General features: G+C 44.3%; 2 protein-coding genes across 3 annotated transcripts; both read right to left on the reverse strand.

The window, feature by feature from the left end:
* Positions 1-71: 71 nt before the first annotated feature.
* LOC133028101 (GTPase IMAP family member 1-like) lies at positions 72-4,902 on the reverse strand. Its single transcript, XM_061095299.1, has 7 exons — positions 4,711-4,902; positions 4,339-4,467; positions 3,534-3,611; positions 2,492-2,542; positions 2,319-2,369; positions 2,173-2,223; positions 72-1,198 (listed from the first exon to the last, which is right to left on the reverse strand). The coding sequence occupies exons 2-7, from the start codon at positions 4,376-4,378 to the stop codon at positions 480-482; spliced, it is 990 nt and encodes a 329-aa protein (XP_060951282.1). The 5' UTR covers positions 4,379-4,467; positions 4,711-4,902; the 3' UTR covers positions 72-479.
* A 5,482-nt stretch (positions 4,903-10,384) lies between these two features.
* Positions 10,385-17,968, reverse strand: LOC133027706 (X-ray repair cross-complementing protein 5-like). 2 transcript variants are annotated; one of them, XM_061094785.1, is made up of 13 exons: positions 17,906-17,968; positions 16,763-16,846; positions 16,480-16,586; positions 15,986-16,127; positions 15,391-15,642; positions 14,941-15,127; positions 14,630-14,816; positions 14,353-14,521; positions 12,921-13,082; positions 12,636-12,765; positions 12,427-12,527; positions 12,215-12,331; positions 10,385-11,291 (listed from the first exon to the last, which is right to left on the reverse strand). In XM_061094785.1, the coding sequence occupies exons 2-13, from the start codon at positions 16,833-16,835 to the stop codon at positions 11,095-11,097; spliced, it is 1,824 nt and encodes a 607-aa protein (XP_060950768.1). In that variant the 5' UTR covers positions 16,836-16,846; positions 17,906-17,968; the 3' UTR covers positions 10,385-11,094. The 2 variants fall into 2 exon arrangements, with proteins under 2 accessions (XP_060950768.1, XP_060950769.1); XM_061094786.1 differs by having other exon boundaries at positions 16,763-16,843; positions 17,906-17,943.
* Between the last annotated feature and the right edge of the window lie 185 nt (positions 17,969-18,153).

Below are 18,153 nucleotides of genomic sequence, written 5' to 3' on the forward strand. Positions count from 1 at the left end.
TTTTGGACTAAATGTGATTTCAGAGGCTTCTGGACAAAGTCCAGAGTGAAAGAACTGCTGCTGAACTCTAGTCCCAATGTGACTTCAGTTTATTTCCCCGATCGTCTTTAAAGTTTCATATCCTTTATACATTATAGAAGATAGAGGAGGGCTCGGCACAGGAGCAGAGTATGAAAACATGAGGCACAGTCTCACACTGAACAATATGCAGACATTCAAGAATTTCAACACATCAGAATAGGAAAATTAAGTTTGTGTGACCATGAGTTTCAACCACAAGCATCTGTGTCATGTTGAAAACCAACCGGCCACCATGAGTAGTAAATTCATTTGGACAAGGGTAAACCAGCAGGGGGAGAAAAATACCTCAGACAGGGAATCAACCTTACACTTACAGTTAAAATAGAATGTTTAACACACAAATTAATCTCTTGTCCTTATTTTACCCACTGCCTTAGTAACTGTTTCAGACATTTCATTCACATGTGTCCCAGTTTTCCTGCCAGTGCAGAGGCCATGTCATTCAGCAGCTCCTCCTTGATCCGGTCCTCCCTCCTCTGCAGCTCGTGGACGAACTGCCCCTTCAGCTCCATCAGCTCCATCACCCGCCCCACCAGCTGCCTGCGCGTCTCACTCTGTGCCTCCAGGGGGCAGTCTGGCCCGTTGTCCACCAGCTCAGGCTTCTGGCCGCACAGAGACACAACCCTTCTCAGACCCCCTGAGTCCACTTCCAGCAGATGATCCACAGTGAGCCTCCCATCCAGCCTGTCTGCATGGGTGAGCACTGGGATGATGTGCCCAACGACCCCCTCCCCAAACAGCTCTAGCATGGCTTGCACCGCCTGGTTAGCGTCGTGGCCGATCCCCATGCTGGAGCCTGGAGCCTGGACTACCAGCAGGAAGGCGTGTGGTCCAGGACCCACTAGCTGAAGGCTCCTTAAAGCCTCCCTGGCTCTTCTGTTGATCCCCAGTGATGACCCAAGAATATCCGGGGTGTCGATCAGTGTAACCTCTCTACCGTCCAATACTGTCATTTGCTTGGTGCAATTTAAAAGGTGGCCCTTTGGTGCATTTGTGTCACTGTTGCCTAGCAAAGTATTAAGCAAGGTGGTCCGTCCTCCACCAGTTGGCCCAATGAGGATCAACCTCAAGCCTGGTTTACTGCTGGGATTTCCCATGTCTCCATCTGTGGATGATCCTATAGAGGGGATATGTTTTTTAGATAGATAATCAAGCACTTTGAAGGGAAACTGAAATTGCAGAAGTGTTGATGTTCTTAGATTCTAAAATTGATGTTGAATGAAAAAGGTTGCTGCTGAAACAGAAGCCAGTTTAACCTCTTACTTAAAGGCCTATGATTATAATGTAGATCTGTCCCTAAATCAAGTCTGCCTCATCCATAACCTTCTTTAAAAAGAAACTAAAAACAGCTCTATTTATTTGCCTTCATTTAGTCCGTATCACCTGTTTGTACATAATTTGTACTTCAATACTGTTTCTATATTTGTTTTTAAATGTATACCATTTTTTATGTTTTTAATGCTTCTGATCTTTACTTTTATATTTCTGTAAAGCACATTGAATGATTTTTGTGTATGATGATGTATCTTCATTTATTGCCCAGTGTTGGAGACATTTTACTCAAGTAAATATACAAATACAAAGACAAAAAGGTTGAGTCTCAGCTTCTTCAGAGTACATATCAGGGGTCGGGGTCTAATGTTACCTTCCCCCTCTGATTGGTTCAATGGACAGATTACCTCTCGTTATTGATTACTTTCAAAAATCTAAAAAACAAGGTGACACATATGTAAAAATGTAATGGGGTAGAGAGTACAGATAACTGTTGATATATGTGGTGGAGTAAAAGTAAGACTACCAAAAAATTAATTAATTTGAGTAAATAACTGATACATGGAAAATGTACTTAAGGACAGTGATGAAGTACATGCACTTTGTTACATCCACTACTGGGCCTTGCCTAAATAAGCCAAAGTCCCCTATATATAGATAATACACTGGTGTCATGTGGTTGCTTGAACTATTGAGTCACTTCCTCTGAATATATCCAAACTTACCCAACTAAGGCTGTAAACATCTCGTGGCTTGTTTACCTTCCTCTAAAAAGTCAATATGCAGTCCACAGTGAAGAGTAAATAACATGCAGCTCACCTGCGATAAACCGCCACACTGAGGACAGGAATTTGAATACCCTCTTGATACCTGGGGCACAAACAGAAAAGTCAGTTTGTCTTTTCGGCTGAAATGTGTTTTTTCCTCTTTATTCCCGGTCAGATAAGAGGGGCGTGTTGTCTTACCACGCAGTGTTCGCACGAGGTGGCTCACCCAGCCCCAGAGAGCTGACAGACCTGAGGCGAGAACCATGGCACACGTTTATCTTGTTTCATCACTTCATATCATAGAAACACACACAGAAATCCTATTGGAATATTGTTCCTATTTGATCTCACATGATCTTAAGCAAACTCACCAGTTAAAGAGCAGAAGATACGAATGGGCCATCGGATCAGAGCAGGGAGCGCTGCAGAGAGAACAGGACGCCCATCAGTGTCACAGCAGGAGTCAAGATACATAACTGATTATAAGAATGTGGTTGTGGAAAAATACTGTATCTTATTAGAATTATGATAATAGAGTAATAATTATAAAAAAACGTATAAATTGCCTCAGGCCTTCAAGCAATAAACATGAAGAAGCTGATGGAAGCAGCTCTTCTAAGTAATCATAGGTACTCATGAGTCATTCAAATTCAGATCCTGTAAACTTCCCTGAAAGCACAGGCTTTAAAAAATATATTAAGTAAATATATAAAAATCTTAATAATATGGGAATATTTTAATGGATATTACATGGGAACTTCTCTTCTTTAGAAATGTGGAAGGCTGCATCTGGGACAACAGGATGCCGACTCCTGATTTAAATACCTTTTGTGGTTCTCAGCTTGTGTCTATATATAATTCATATATGTCCATTTTGCATTGCTGGAGTTTTGCAGGAGTAAAACAAAAACAGATTTTCTTGTTAATTTAAACATCAGGCTGATGATGTTATTATGCAATTTGTAACTAATCCAGTGTTGAGGCTGAACCCTTTAATGTGATAGTCTGTCTGTCTTTACTTTGTGACCATCCTACCATTTGTAGTTTGTGGCAGATATTTTTCACCACTAGTTCTCATTATCACAAGCGAGCATTTCTACTAATATTTTTTGTCCTTGGTTTATTTTATTTTTGTTTTGCAGCTGTAAGAAGTGGATTTGGGATCAATAAAGTTTTATTTTATATCTAATCTGGCTCCAAATTATGTCAAAAGGGCAAGATGGCGGCTCCCCTTCGTGGAAAATTTAGCATTTTACATTTTTGTGCAAAGGGAGGAAGTGGAGACCTGTCGTCCATCTTTATTTACAGTCTATGTCCCTGACCAAGACTCAGTAACAATATGTCTGATGTGTCAGTCGAACTCTCTGTGTTTACGAATGCGTGTGAACGTTTTTGTTGCAATGAGTGACTGACTCTGAGAGAATCTGTAGAGAAGATATCCGACCACGGCAAAACCTCCCATCTGGAAGCTGTTGCCGCCCAGCCACCAGCCTGAACAGAGATGGGGAGAGGGACATTAGTAATGCAATGCTGTTCAAAACTTATCAAGTGATTTACCTTTGACCCCTAAGAATGAAATCCAGGAAAACCCCTAATGCAAGGTTGCAGTGTTCAGCACTTCCTCTATCACACGCTCCCATCAGGGGCAATTTGGGGCTCAGTATCTTGCCAAAGAAAACTTCGTCATGTGGAACAGAGGAGATTAGGATTGAACCGCTGACCCCTGGTTAGTGGATGAGTGGACGGGGGACAACCTCCAGAGCCACAGCCACACTTGTGCTAATGTATTACAAGGCAAAATCACCAGTGTTAAATTGACTGAGTGTGTTAAATGTAACACTATGTATGTTTGTATATGTGTCCCCTCCAAATACCTTCACTCAGAGTTTGTTTCTGAGACCAGTGTAGAGTATAAACCACACTTTTCTGTGAAAGCCAGTATTGACAAATTGAACAATTCTTTCACTTATTTTTGAAAAAACGAACTACTTACTTATTGACTGCACAGCCTGCAAACTTAAAGACACAGTAATACAATGACTTAAATATAGACTGATCAACTTATCATTAAGTTCTCATTTAGAATGCACTGTAACTGAATAGAAGTAAAAACACTAACAACCATCTGCATATTCTCTATGGAAAACTGCCGACAACTTTAACGTCTTTACCGGTATCTGGGTAGGTTTTGGTGACTTAAACTTAAATTCCACCTTACCTGGCACAACATCCCCATCCTTGTCACACTGACACTCCATTTTTATGCAGTTACCAGACTCTCAGTCAGAGTCAAGGCAGCGAGCAGCAGGCGACAGCACTTCAGCTTCCAACCGTCAAAATAAAAGCCCTGAAGGTTCAAAGTAACACCAGTGTTGACATGTTTTTCATTGCGGATCTAACCTGAGGTTAGAGCAAACAGCTGTTTTTCTGCCACACTTCAGACTAACAAAAACATCAAGAATCAGCCAGTTGTACATTGATTCAGAGCAAACTTTCATGACAGTAAACAAAAATAAAACATTGATAGCTCTATACAAACAGTACAATGTGTTCCAAAGTCCTATTTTAACTTTTGTTAAAGTTCCATTACCTGGTGTGTTGTCTGACAAACCTCCTCCAGGAATGCCTTATTCTTTGTCTGTCCAAACCTGATATGACTCACACTCACAAGCTCCAAGTTGTATGTGGTTCCTTCTTTCTGCTGTGGTAGCATTAGCCTGGCCTGCCCTCACCAGGAAGACTGGCTCTGTGTCATTGTGCTGTGTAGCAACACGACTGAGGAGCCAGGTATGCTGATAACACTGCGCTCCGACTTTGAAAGGACACACCTCTCTCCTTGCTTCAAGAAGAACTGGAAATGCAGCATAGGATGTGCCTATAACCCAATGATGCAGGGATGTAATTAAGGTTCTGTTTTCTATTCATACAAATGGAATATTAAAAATCTTCCTAGAAATCTTTTGTTAGGATGACCACGCTCCCGGCTGGACCGTAACGCAAAAGAAGAACCAAGGCAGGATCGTTGTGTGTCAAGACGAGTTTATTGTGTCTCTCAGGCACCTGGCACAGGTCCTCCACCTCATGCAGCAACACACCCCAGTCTGACAACAAAATGGCCCCTTATATAGGGGCCTAATTAAGTAGGGAGAAACCATTCCCCATGCCGCGAGGCTCTCCCCTTGACAACACCCCCTGTTTATCACTATCCCCATCATTCTACTACATACCCACAAACACACACATCCACTTACCAACACCCCCTCATCCCCAGTTCCAACACCCCACAACAATCACATACCCCAATCCTCCCACACCCACACTAATCACCACTTGGATCGCCCCGGAACTATAAATATGGTGCGTGTTTGCTGGGGAGGCCTTTTACCCGAACACCCTGGAGACAAGAGAACTGGTGAGTAACATTACACACACAAACACACACTATTGCACCTTAACTCATGTCCCTCTCTTTGCAGGTGCATGTGGCCACCACAGAACCCACCAACACAGACCCACAAAGGACAACAAATGTAACACCAATCAATAACGGTGAACTGTTTTTAAGTTTGCAAATATACCAATAAAGTGCACTGTTTACCAACGCCTGTGCAATTATTAAAGTGTATGGTGCAATATTCCCCCACCCCATCTCCAGCTCCAGGGAACGAAGTTCTCTTCGTTACATTTCCTCCTCCCTCTCCCCACAGAGAACAGTACCTCAATCCTCCGACATTCTGGACAAACAGTCTGCCACCACATTTGTCTTCCCTGACCTGTAGTTCACCGTGAAGTCATAAGGCTGCAGGGCCAGGTACCATCCCGCGATGCGCATGTTGGCATCCCTCATGCGATGCAGCCACTGCAGAGCCCGATGATCAGTTTCCAGGAAGAAGTGCCGTCCCAGCAGATAATATCTGAGGGTGTCGATGGCCCACTTCATCGCCAAGCACTCCTTTTCCACTGTCGAGTACCTTGTCTCCCTGTCCAGCAGTTTTCGACTTAGAAACACCACAGGTCTCCTTTCTCCTTCCACCTCTTGCAGCAACACTGCTCCCAGGCCCACTCCAGAAGCGTCAGTCTGCAGGATGAACGGCTTCTCAAAGTCAGGACTGTGGAGGACTGGGTGAGTGCAGATGGCTTCCTTGAGGTCCCTGAAAGCTCTGTCACACTCCTCCGTCCAATGAACCTTGCTTGAAGCAGAGGCTTTGGTTAGATCAGTCAGCACAACAGCTCTATCAGCAAATTGAGGCACAAACTTACGATACCAGCCCAACCAACCCGAGGAATCCCCTCAGTTTCTTTTTGGTGGTGGGAACCGGAAAGGATTGAATGGCCTCCACTTTCCCCAGCTAAGGTTTAATCTGTCAAAATCCAATGATGTAACCCAAGTACTCGACTTCTGTTTGGGCAACAGCACACTTGCGAGGGTTAATGGGTGGCTGTGGCTGAGGGGTAGAGTGGTCGTCCTCCAACCTGAAGGTCGGCGGTTCGATCCCCCGTCTTAGCCATCTGCATGCCGAAGTGTCCTTGGGCAAGATGCTGAGCCCTCAATAGCCCCCCATAGAATGACAAAGTGCTGCAAGTAGATGCACTGTCTGAATGTGTGTTTGAATGGGTGAATGTGAAACTGTATTGTAAAGTGCTTTGAGTGGTCATCATTGGACTAGAAAAGCGCTATATAAATACAAATCCATTTACCATTTAATGGTGAGGCCGGCTGCCTCTATTTTCCGCAGCACCTGTTGCAGATGAACCATATGCTCCTCCCATGTCTGGCTGAAAATAACTATATCATCCAGATATGCAGCCGTAAAGTCAGACAACTCTCTCAGAACATGGTCCATTAGCCTTTGAAATGTGGCTGGCGCCCCCTGGAGACCAAATGGCATGACCTTGAATTGATACATATGGTGTTCTGAAAGCTGTCATCTCCCTGGCATCTGGTGCTAAGGCGACCTGCCAGTAGCCTCGACTCTGGGTCAAGCAGGGGTTTCACCTCTGCCTGCCGAGTGAGAGACAGATGTGACAGGTCCACCTCTGGTGGCTCCGCTGTGGGCGTGGTGGCTGGAAAGAACGTGTCCACGGTATCTTCCTCCTTCACCGCACGGACCAAAAGCTGCTGGCGCACAGGCTCCGGGCACACCTGGAACTCCTTCAGCAGGTTAACATGAAAAGTCTGGTATTTTTAAACCTGTCGGGCATAAAAAGTTCATATGTGACCTTACCCACACGTTTACTGATTTCATATGGTCCATGCCACTTAGTCAGCAACTTGCAGTCACTGGTTGGCAGCAGCAACAGTACTTTTTGGCCTGGATGAAAGACTCGCTCTCTGGCCTTCCGATCATACCACACTTTCTGGCTTCGTTGAGCTGACTCCATGTGGTCATGTGCAAGCGCTGTCATCTCCTCCAGTCGCTCCCTCATTTTTACCACATATGCTACCACATTTTCTCCTCCCGGCTCTGACCTCTCCCAGTAGTCTCTCAGCAGGTCCAGCGGTCCTCTCACCTGGCGGCCGTACAATAGTTCAAAGGGGGAGAACCCTGTGGATGCTTGTGGGACCTCTCTGTAGGCAAACAGCAGTTATGGCAGCCAGCGATTCCAATCAGAACCTGTGTGAGACACAAACTTGCGCAGCATGTGTTTCATTGTCCGGTTATAGCGCTCCACCAGCCCATCCGTCTGGGGGTGGTAAGGGGTGGTCTTAATGCCCTTCACTCCTAACAGTTGATAAACCTGTTGCAACAGTTTGGACAAAAAATTAGTCCCACAGTCTGTTAGGATTTCCTTGGGGATGCCCACTCTAGAAAAAAGCTGCAAAAGGCAATCCGCTACCTGTCTAGCTTTGAAAGACCTGAGAGGGAAGGCTTCAGGGTAGCGTGTGGCATAGTCACAAATAACCAAAATGTACCGGTGGCCTGAGGAACTTTCCTCAAGTGGGCCTACAATGTCCATGCCTATCCTCTCAAAAGGGGTGTCAATAATGGGCAAAGACTGTAATTGGGCACGTGTCACTCCTTTAGCAGAGGTTAGTTGGCAGATTTCACAAGAAGCACAGAACTGAGAGACTTGAGTGTACATCCCTGGCCAAACAAAGCGGCTTCCAATCCTGTTCAGAGTTTTCTGGGAAGCCATGTGACCCGCCCATGGAATTGAATGACCCAACTCCATAACTCTCTGTCTGAACCGTTGTGGCAGTGCTAAAATCTCAGTTTTTCCTGTTTTCTGATAGAGAAGGCCCTCTTTTACTATGTAGGTGGCATCATCTAAACAGCTTGGGTTATTTTGCTGAACCCCCTCCACCTCTGTCACCTTCCCAAACCACTGCTTCAATGTAGCATCTTGTTTTTGTAGCGAGCTCAGATCTGGGGGAAACTCAAAATCAAGCTGTTCAGGGGGTGTAGGAGAGCTTTGTGCTCCTTGTCTAAACGAACCCTTTAGCTTCTCCTGTCTTCTTTGTGCTGTTGATTTTTTAGGTTTAACTGGCCCTGCTTCCCATTCAACCCCAAAGAACGGTAGCTCTCTGAGGACACCCCCTGCACTCTGTGCTCTGGTGGTGGCATTACATGGTTTTACCGGCAATGTGCCCGGATTGGTCGGTGGCTCACTGAAATCGGCTACTGAACTCTGACCTTCCTCCCTGCTTCCATCAGGTTTACATATTGGCTGGGTCATAAGGTCATATAGTGTGGGTACATCATTGCCTAGAATCACGGTATATGGCAATGTTGCAGCTAATGCCACAGTCAACAGGAAAGTCTGCCCCCCCACAGTCAGATAAACGTCAGCTGTAGGATAAACATGTTCATCTCCATGAATACAGCTTATCCGTGATTTATCTTGACTCCATTTTTCTCTGGGGATCAAACTGGACACAACTACTGTTTGAAAGCATGCCGAGTCAAGTAGTGCTATCTCACGCTGTCCATTGATCAACACTGGGGCTGTACGGCCTGCATCCCTTACTGTACCCCCTGTGGCTGGTCTTGGAGCGGAACAAAGGAGAGATGGTCTAGGGTGGCTCAAAGCTGGGCAAAATGGTTTTGTGTGACCTAAACCATTACAGTGGTAACATCTAACCTCTTGGTTAGGGGTTCGAGGGGAAGGTTTTTTAGCATGGCTTGTGGCCTGGGGAGTAAACTGCCTATCACTTGAAACCCCTCTACCCCATGGCTGACCAGACCCCTGTTCACCCCCAGAGGCCCTACTTGAATGGGCCTGGTGGTTCTCCCAGCCGAAGGTGGCAGCTCGGCTTCCTCTCCGGGCTGATGTGAAGACCTCTGCCAGGCGTGCAGCTTCCTCTGCAGTCCCAGGGCCGTGCTCTCTGATCCAGATCTCCAGCTCTGGAGGGACCATCCTCAGGAACTGTTCAAGAATAATAGTCTCTGACAGTTCTTTAACTGTGGATTTCTCTGGCTTAACCCATTTGCAGAAGAGGTCTTTCAGACGCACATACAGCTCTCGTGGAGTTTCACCAGACTCAATCTTGAGAGAGCGGAATTGTCTACGGTAGGTATCAGATGTAATTTCATATTTTTCCAAAATTGCTGCTTTAACTTTTTCATATTGTTCTGAGTCTTTCAGGTCCATCAGAACATAAGCACTGCGTGCTTTGCCAGTTAGTAACGGAACCAGCCGCACCGCCCATCCATCTTTAGGCCAGCGACATACTCGGGCCATTCTCTCAAACGTGGTTAGGAAATGCTCAATGTCATCATCTGGAGCAAATGGCAGCAGTTTGGAATCCCTCCGTGGTCTGGAATCCCAACTTGTCCGGCTCATCCTCTCATCTGGGTCATCATAATCCCCATCATAGTTGTCACGACCATTGTCATCATCACCTCGTTGTGGAGGGTGGATTTCATCCCTCGTGTCCAGCTCTGTTCTTTGTTCTTCGGTCATCATAGCCACTTGCTGCTGCATCCGGGAGACTTGATGCTGCATGCGTCTCCATCTCTGTTCTTGACAGGAGGATTCTGTCTCCCTCTGCTGGTCCCGCTCTGTTTGTGCTTGAATGAGGGATTTCACCAGACCAGCTAGTTCATCAAGCTTTTCTTCTTTCTTTGCGCCCGTCCTGATGTCTGGAACACCTGCATCGCTTGGCCCCTCATCTGGTTCTTCTTGGCCACCTTTCTTTCCCTGCTTTGGCATCCTTTGCTGTAACGTGGATCCCACTTCTGACACCACTTTTTAGGATGACCACGCTCCCGGCTGGACCGTACCGCAAAAGAAGAACCAAGGCAGGATCGTTGTGTGTCAAGACGAGTTTATTGTGTCTCTCAAGCACCTGGCACAGGTCCTCCACCTCATGCAGCAACACACCCCAGTCTGACAACAAAATGGCCCCTTATATAGGGGCCTAATTAAGTAGGGAGAAACCATTCCCCATGCCCCGAGGCTCTCCCCTTGACAACACCCCCCTGTTTATCACTATCCCCATCATTCTGCTACATACCCACAAACACACACATCCACTTACCAACACCCCCTCATCCCCAGTTCCAACACCCCACAATAATCACATACCCCAATCCTCCCACACCCACACTAATCACCACTTGGATCGCCCCGGAACTATAAATATGGTGCGTGTTTGCTGGGGAGGCCTTTTACCCGAACACCCTGGAGACAAGAGAACTGGTGAGTAACATTACACACACAAACACACACTATTGCACCTTAACTCATGTCCCTCTCTTTGCAGGTGCATGTGGCCACCACAGAACCCACCAACACAGACCCACAAAGGACAACAAATGTAACACCAATCAATAACGGTGAACTGTTTTTAAGTGTGCAAATATACCAATAAAGTGCACTGTTTACCAACGCCTGTGCAATTATTAAAGTGTATGGTGCAATATTCCCCCACCCCATCTCCAGCTCCAGGGAACGAAGTTCTCTTCGTTACAGCTTTATTACACATGATTTTTTAAGTTTAACAGTAGACACAGATCTGGGGGAGTGTTCATTAACCCAGGCGGGCCACCAGAGCATCGATCAGCTCCTGCTTCTTGGTACCAGTGGTCCGAACTCCAAACAGCTTACAGGCCTCCTTCAGCACCGGCACGGTCAGCTTTCCCAAGGTGCCGTTCTGCACGTGGGCCTTCAGCTCGTCTTCTGACACTTCAAGCTTTGGCTTCTTCTCAGCTGCACCTTCGGTGTTTGCTTTTAATAAAGCAATGGAAAGAACATTCACAATGATGTTAAAAAACAAACACACATTTCTTTTGCCCCGCTGTACACTAGAGGATTTTCAGATCTAAACTGATTTAAAAAGCACGGGAGACCACAGACATTACAATAGATTAATATTTAATTCACACACAAGACAATCCACTTAAGATGCAGGATCACACACTTGGTGTTGCATCAATACAGAACTACGGTGCCAAATAGAAATGAACTGAAAAACGTTAACCTGAAGGTTTTCTTTATTACTCGCCCTCTGAAGCAGATATAGACACGATAATTGCTTCAACATTTGGCTTTCATTGTAAATCATTGCCTTTTCCCTAAACCTTGTCAACATTTTATAAAAAAAAAATATATATAAACCTGCAAACTCACAGACCAACTGAGCCTTGGTCAGCAGGACCTGGGTCTCTATCTTCTTAATTGTTACTTTCATTGTGGTTTTCGTCAATGAAACTCTGCTGTGACCTGCTTCAATATCACAACTTTTTTCTTAGGCTAAGAGCACTGACAAACAAACTACATTTCCCCTGCAGACGTTGCACAAGTTCTTAATGAGTCAACAAACGGTTTCTTAGTGGGGCTTCTAGAGCCTTAGGAACTCACTGAAACTTGTGTGAAACAAGTGTTGGTGATGCTTCCCAGTCAGCTTGCTCTTACTGGTGGAGTCAGAGTCTCAATCTCGATTAGATTCTCCACAACTTGAATTCAGTCTGTGACATCAAGATTACCTCTGTAAACCTCTCACACTACAGGATTGTTTGGCCAGATGATCTGTTCAGATCAGCCTCAGATCCGGACGGCAATGCCCCAGCAATTGCTAGGAGGGCTGAAGCCTACCGATGATACTCAAGTGTGAGGCCAGCATTACGTTCAGTGATGACTTGAGTTCTGACCTATTTTGCGTTTGGCAGCTGGTTTGCTGTCTGGGTTGTAGTTGGAAGGGTAGACCAGGTCTTTAAACTCCTGCACCAAAGGACCCAGACTCTTGTCAATCTGATCCACCTTTGGCACTGAGACAGAGATGGAGAGAGACAGGTGGAGAAAGTGTGAGATTAAGACACAAGCGATGTTTGTACCAGCATCCCTGCTTTTGTCTGCATCTTACTGATGCGGTCATCTGTATCTTCTGGAGCCATCATGTCCAGAGCCAAGGCCTCCAGGTTCCTGAAATGTTGCTGGATGACTGGGTTCTCAAATGCATCACTCCTGTGTAAGATCACAAAGAACCAAAACATTTAACAGAAAGAAATTGGTAAATGAACTTGGTATGGAGGTTTTATCTAAAATCTGTGTGAACGGAACACTTGCAGCTACCTGTAATTGAAGCGGAGTTTGGAGACGATCTCCTTCATCTTATCCACCTGTGTTTGTGAGGCTGACGGGAACTGAGGAGTATCCAACGTCTGTATATCATTAGCGTACGGCAGGAAGATGACGTTGAAACCTGATACAGGCAAGAGATGATAAGTTGTAGTGAAGCCAACAGTACACAATAATGACCTATTTATTACCTATAGATTACTCACAAGAAAGATAAGCCACACAGTGGTGGGATTTAATCAAACTGTAAAAGCCCCATAGAGAGCAGCAGTTTATCACCTGGTGGTATAGTCTGTACTTTCCCCTCGTCGATCACTTCTTCCTGAGGAACCAGGGCAACAAATCGTGGTGGGAGGTTTCGGCGGGAGATGCAACGGCACAGAGCGAACACGTCCCTCTCGCTACACTTAGTCAGCAAGGCGGAGAACAGACATGCACTTCCTGAGGAGGAGAAAACAAAATGTGTAAGAGCTCAGTGAAAATACAAGCTAGTGGGCCAGCTCTTTAAAACACTTGATTATTACATGTAGTATATTGAGAAATAACAATCTATATCTATTTATCTACACAAATGTAGAGTTTTTTTTCATGAACTCTGGGAAAATGTTCGGAAAATTGGGTTTGGACATTTCCGGGAGTTTGCCTTTCACATATCAAGAAGACTGCGGGAGATTGTCAGATCACAACAACAGGGTCATATCTGAAACATTCAGCAAGAGATGGCAAGACAAAATTCTGCACAATGTCCAAAGCAACTGACTCGTTCATATAAGTTCTCACATATAGGCATGTACTTCAGTGCATGTCCAAAAGCAGCTTTTATAAAGCAGCTCAATATTGTCACACCGCGGTGAGGTTTGTCTTGTGTTGGGTTTTTTGTCTCGTAACTTCCTGTTTTATTTTGAAATCCTAACTCTCCTCTCGTTTCTCATGTGTCACCAGTCTGATTGTCTCTCCTGATCCCGGATTGTTTCCACCTGTTCCCTCCACCCTCATGTGCATATAGTCTGCGTCTCCCCTTTGTCTTGTGCCAAAGTGTTTCGTCCTTGTACCTAAACCCTTTTCCACAGTCATTGTCGTTTTTTGCATATGAGGTTTGCTACGCCACGTAAGTTGTTTTCTGTTATCCTCCTTGAGAGTGATTTTTCGTTTGTTAAATTTTCCAGTTTAGCTTCGTTTTGTGTTGTTTCTAATCTGTTTTTCTTCCTCCCTTTTGGAGTGATTTATGTTTAGAGAGTTTTAGTTAGTTTGTTGAACTTCCTGTTTAGGTGAGCCTTTTCTATTGTCCCGTTTCATAGAAGTTTGATTTTCCTCCTTCGGGAGCGCTTTTGATTTCTTGCTCTAGCCTTTTGTTTGTCATCCTTCGGGAGCGATTTATGTTTTACACCTTTTTCCTTTTCTAGTGTGTGTTTTGAATTTATTAGGGAGTTTCTTTCCCCGATTAATTCTTGCCAGGTCTTAGATATATTAAGTGAGTTTTTCATAGCCCAATCGTTTGTCACTCTTCATAGAGGATCTGAATTCAATAAAGTGTGCTGGTACGTGTAATCCTCTGCATCTGAGTCCTCATTTCAGTCCAGGCCTGACAAATATGAATTTGGATTCATGTAGGAAATTGGCAACACTGCATCTAAACAGTCTGATTGGCTCTCGACAACGTAATTTACAGTTGTGCGTCACCCACACACATGCATACACACACACACAGTACCTTTAACCTGATCCTCTTCAGGATAGAGGAAGAGAGAAGGCCGGACATAGTGATGCAGTTTCAGACTCTCCATGGGTTTGAATCCGATTAGAATCAGTCCTGGATCATCAAACTTCTTGATGGCATCCACCTCATCCCTCTCCATCACTATCTTCTTTTTACCATACACCTGCAGCAGATACACACAAACAGAGCAATGAGAGAAATCACTGAATAAATCCTCTGATGTGCAATGCAATCATCCACTAGATTAGCATCACATTTAGTCTGGTCTGACCTGGGCTTTCTTGATGTCACTGGGCAGCAGCAGGCTGCCGGTCTGGGTGTGGAAGGTGCGGGTTTTGCTGTGGACTGGCTCGTTGGTTTCTCTGTAAAGTTTGATGGCTCCAGGTTTTTTGGCCGTTACAACATTTTTATAAATCCCCACGGCTACTTTTAGGTCCTCACCCAGACACAGTTTTAACCTAAGGATGGCAGAAAAGGGGAAAGAAGACAGATCAGTGCGTTTTAAAGAAAAGGAAAAAGGACTAGATAAAACAACAGGATGCAGGGTAGGAGTAAAAATATAAATGTGTCACTTATCTCTACCTTGCCATCGCTCTCTTCTTCTGATTCTTGATGCGCACCCTCTGCTTGAGTTCCTCCAATTTTTGACACGGCTCCAGCTGCAACGCCAACTCGCTCTCATCCTCTGGTGGACTTACAATGTCACGAAAGAATATCGAGACGTCGAAGCCGCCAGGTTTCATCAGGTGCATTAAATAAATGTCAATACCTAAGGAAAAAGGGATGAGTCAGGTAAGATTGCCCAGGCTGAAGATGCCTACAGCTCCAGTGTCAAATATAACATTCTAGACTTGAGTCTAAAGCTGGTTTTTTTCTTCTAGAAGGGGGGTATGGATGGATTTGGCCTTTAATGTAATATCATTGCAGTCACTTCATGTCCTGTCATATGGTTGGACAAACATCTTCGTATACAGTACATAAAAGGTATTACAGATGGATGTAAAAGGCCAGCAGCCTTCACTTCAGACCCACCTGTCTCTTTGAGGTCACTGGCTTTGGTGCGAGCCTGACGATCCTTTGTACTGTCGCCTCCATGAGGTTCATCCCTGCAGGTGAAGATCATAAGTCTCTTGTGTGAGAGGCGAAGCTTGATGTCACTGTAGAGGTTGCTGCAGCACCACAGCGCGTCACCTAATGATGTCTCTCCACTGCCCATGGTCTCTGCTGCGAGCTTTGCACCTTTCGCCTCCCGCAGAGCGTCCAAGTCCTTCACTCGCTTTGCACCTACGGAAAAGGGAAATGGAAAGGAAACATGTAAGAAGTGAGGAAAGATATTTCGTAGAAAAGTTAAACATTGTATTGATGGAAAGAATTAGCTTATCACATGTTAATGAAGGAAGGCTAAAAATCTGCTTGTAGTTCAGGAAATAATTGATTTCTTACAGTACTTGGATTTGCTACACATGCAGATCAATGTATTTACAAAATTAACCGCAATTTAATGTTCATTTTAAGCTCTTATTTTTTGTAAAATAACTTGTAATAAGTTTAAATTTTAAAGGTTACAAAGTTACTTTTTGTATTGCTACACATTTGAGTTATATTTGAGATTGCAGCAAAGCCTCACCAGGTTCATCGAGGTCGTGGTAAACATACACGTGCTTGAATGAGTTCGTGGGGTTCTTGCTTTGTTCTGTGCCATAGAAAACTAGAGCCACCAGGTCCCTGTGACTGCTAATGATCTTACTGGTGTACACACTGCGCACCACCTACATGAAGAGAAGATAGACACGTATTATCATGAGACTAATGATTGGAAATAAAAATAACCAATAGTGTTATTATATAACACTGATATGCAGCAAAAGTTCCTATTTTTGTTACAATTTCGGATTGTTAAAAAATCCTTTCCAACAAATATCTTTATAAGTTACGCTAAAGATTCTCTTTCGCCAACTATACTGTTTCAATGCATACATAATATCTGAAATCACTTCATATTTCTTGTCATGTCTATGCATGTTAAAATCCAGATAATAATCTTAATAATTTATAGTTTCAGCAGTTATAGTACAGGATACCTTTTATACCACAAGTGACATGGATAAGTGGTCCCCTTACCTGCATGGTCATGTCAAAGTTGGAGGGCTGTCCGTTTTCTCCTTTGAACATTTCCTTGGAGGCATCGATCAAGAACACCAAACTGTCTCTTCCTGTGATTTTGTAATCTATTATCAAAGACAGAGAGACCATTTTGTTTTGGTTCAGCTTCAAGGGGTCAGATATTAATAACTGTTGATATCAGACGCCACTAAAATGTTAAATCACATGGTGAAATGTAGTGAAATGCCGATCCTGTATTATCTACAAATTGGATGAAACAACGAGGCTGCTGTCATCTCACCCTCAGATTGCTCTCCTTCCTCCTGTTCTTCCTCCTCATCCTCATTTGGGAAGTAGGTGATCCACTGGGCCATCAGGGCTGCTGCTGTCACAGGATTTGAGAGCAGGAAAGAGCTTGAATACTGTTCAGTCATTTGATACTCAAACAGTGTGGTATTACAGAACTTGGACTGTCAGTTCTGACTGAAGGCTTCTATGGTATATTCTAAGCAGCCGAGATGTCGATGTTGGTATTGAAGGAAGGAATTCGCGGAGCTCGTTCTTGTTTGCATAGTAAAGTTTATTAAAAGAAGTTACAGGTCAGGACGGGCATCTAGATACCTGGAGACAACACACGCCAATAGTGAAAGTCTACCTTGCCTATGCACAACAAGGATTCTTATAGGGGAGATGCTTACCCCAAAACTAGAGATAAAAAATGTATGTGTGACATAAAATTATGTCACACATATAGGGGCCTCTGAGTAGAGACATTCTTCGTACCTTGCAGTGCAAGCCTCTTCATTGTACAGGTCAAAGAGCATTCTCTCAGAGAGAGGGCTAACAAATAACATATGGGATAGTATTTAAAAAGTATGAGAATCCAGAAAACAGGCACCATAGCTGTAAGCCTGTCATTACGTTTTAAACACATGCCAAAATGATTTACTCTAGCGAATATACGACACTTCAAATCCAGCTTTTATTTACACAGGAAATCCACTTCCTGTTGCAAAGGCAGCCTGGCTTCATACACAAACAAGGCTAAACATAAACGATAAATAAGGGGAGGGTAATGGGGGAATTAAACCAGCACTGAATAAACCCTGAGACACAACAATGAAGCATCTTGTTTTCATTTTGTACTTCAAATGAAGTATCCTACTTTGTAATGACGCACATCATGAGTTAGCTCAGCCAGTGTGCTGGGTCAGGATCAACCTGAGTTTTGATTGCAGCTACAGTTTTAGTATTAAGGTGCAACCTATAGCCTATACAGTCTATGGGTGCAACATGATAGTCGGTTTTGATAAGACAATAACACTTCTTTGCTGCGCTCCTTCTGAACTTTCAGCCAATGCATTAATACTTAAACCGACTTAGTGAAGCGCTAACTTAATAAGAGAACAACAACAAGCATTTAATGAAATGCAAAGAAACTTACTGCTGCGCTTCTCCGCCTCACAAGTCCGGTCTAGTTTCGTTTCAATGGACGCATGACTATTGAGCAAAGATACTGACCAATTGTAAAGAGATGGGCGGAACAAAAGTTTGCGGCGAGGCTCGTCCCCCGAAGTAAACAGAGTGACTCCACGCTGCATTGACAGATGTTGTTGTTGTTTACAGTCCCACAGTGACACATTGTCACCAGGGTATCACCTCCGGATTGACTTTATTTGTAATGACATTTTT

Source organism: Limanda limanda, chromosome 21 (assembly GCF_963576545.1).
Source record: "Limanda limanda chromosome 21, fLimLim1.1, whole genome shotgun sequence".
Lineage (NCBI taxonomy): Eukaryota > Metazoa > Chordata > Actinopteri > Pleuronectiformes > Pleuronectidae > Limanda > Limanda limanda.

What these genes read in the sequence shown, in the direction of transcription:
- LOC133028101 (XM_061095299.1), bottom strand. Translation starts at nt 4,378, where the DNA reads ATGGAGTGTCAGTGTGACAAGGATGGGGATGTTGTGCCAG. An exon ending in GGATGGGGATGTTGTGCCAG is followed by an intron (nt 3,612 to 4,338) that starts GTAAGGTGGAAT and finishes ATCTCTGTTCAG; the next exon opens with GCTGGTGGCTGGGCGGCAAC. An exon ending in AGTGTGGCGGTTTATCGCAG is followed by an intron (nt 1,199 to 2,172) that starts GTGAGCTGCATG and finishes TCCCCTCTATAG; the next exon opens with GATCATCCACAGATGGAGAC.
- LOC133027706 (XM_061094785.1), bottom strand. Translation starts at nt 16,835, where the DNA reads ATGGCCCAGTGGATCACCTACTTCCCAAATGAGGATGAGGAGGAAGAA. An exon ending in CAGTGACCTCAAAGAGACAG is followed by an intron (nt 15,128 to 15,390) that starts GTGGGTCTGAAG and finishes CTTTTTCCTTAG; the next exon opens with GTATTGACATTTATTTAATG. An exon ending in AGTACAGACTATACCACCAG is followed by an intron (nt 12,766 to 12,920) that starts GTGATAAACTGC and finishes TGCCTGTATCAG; the next exon opens with GTTTCAACGTCATCTTCCTG.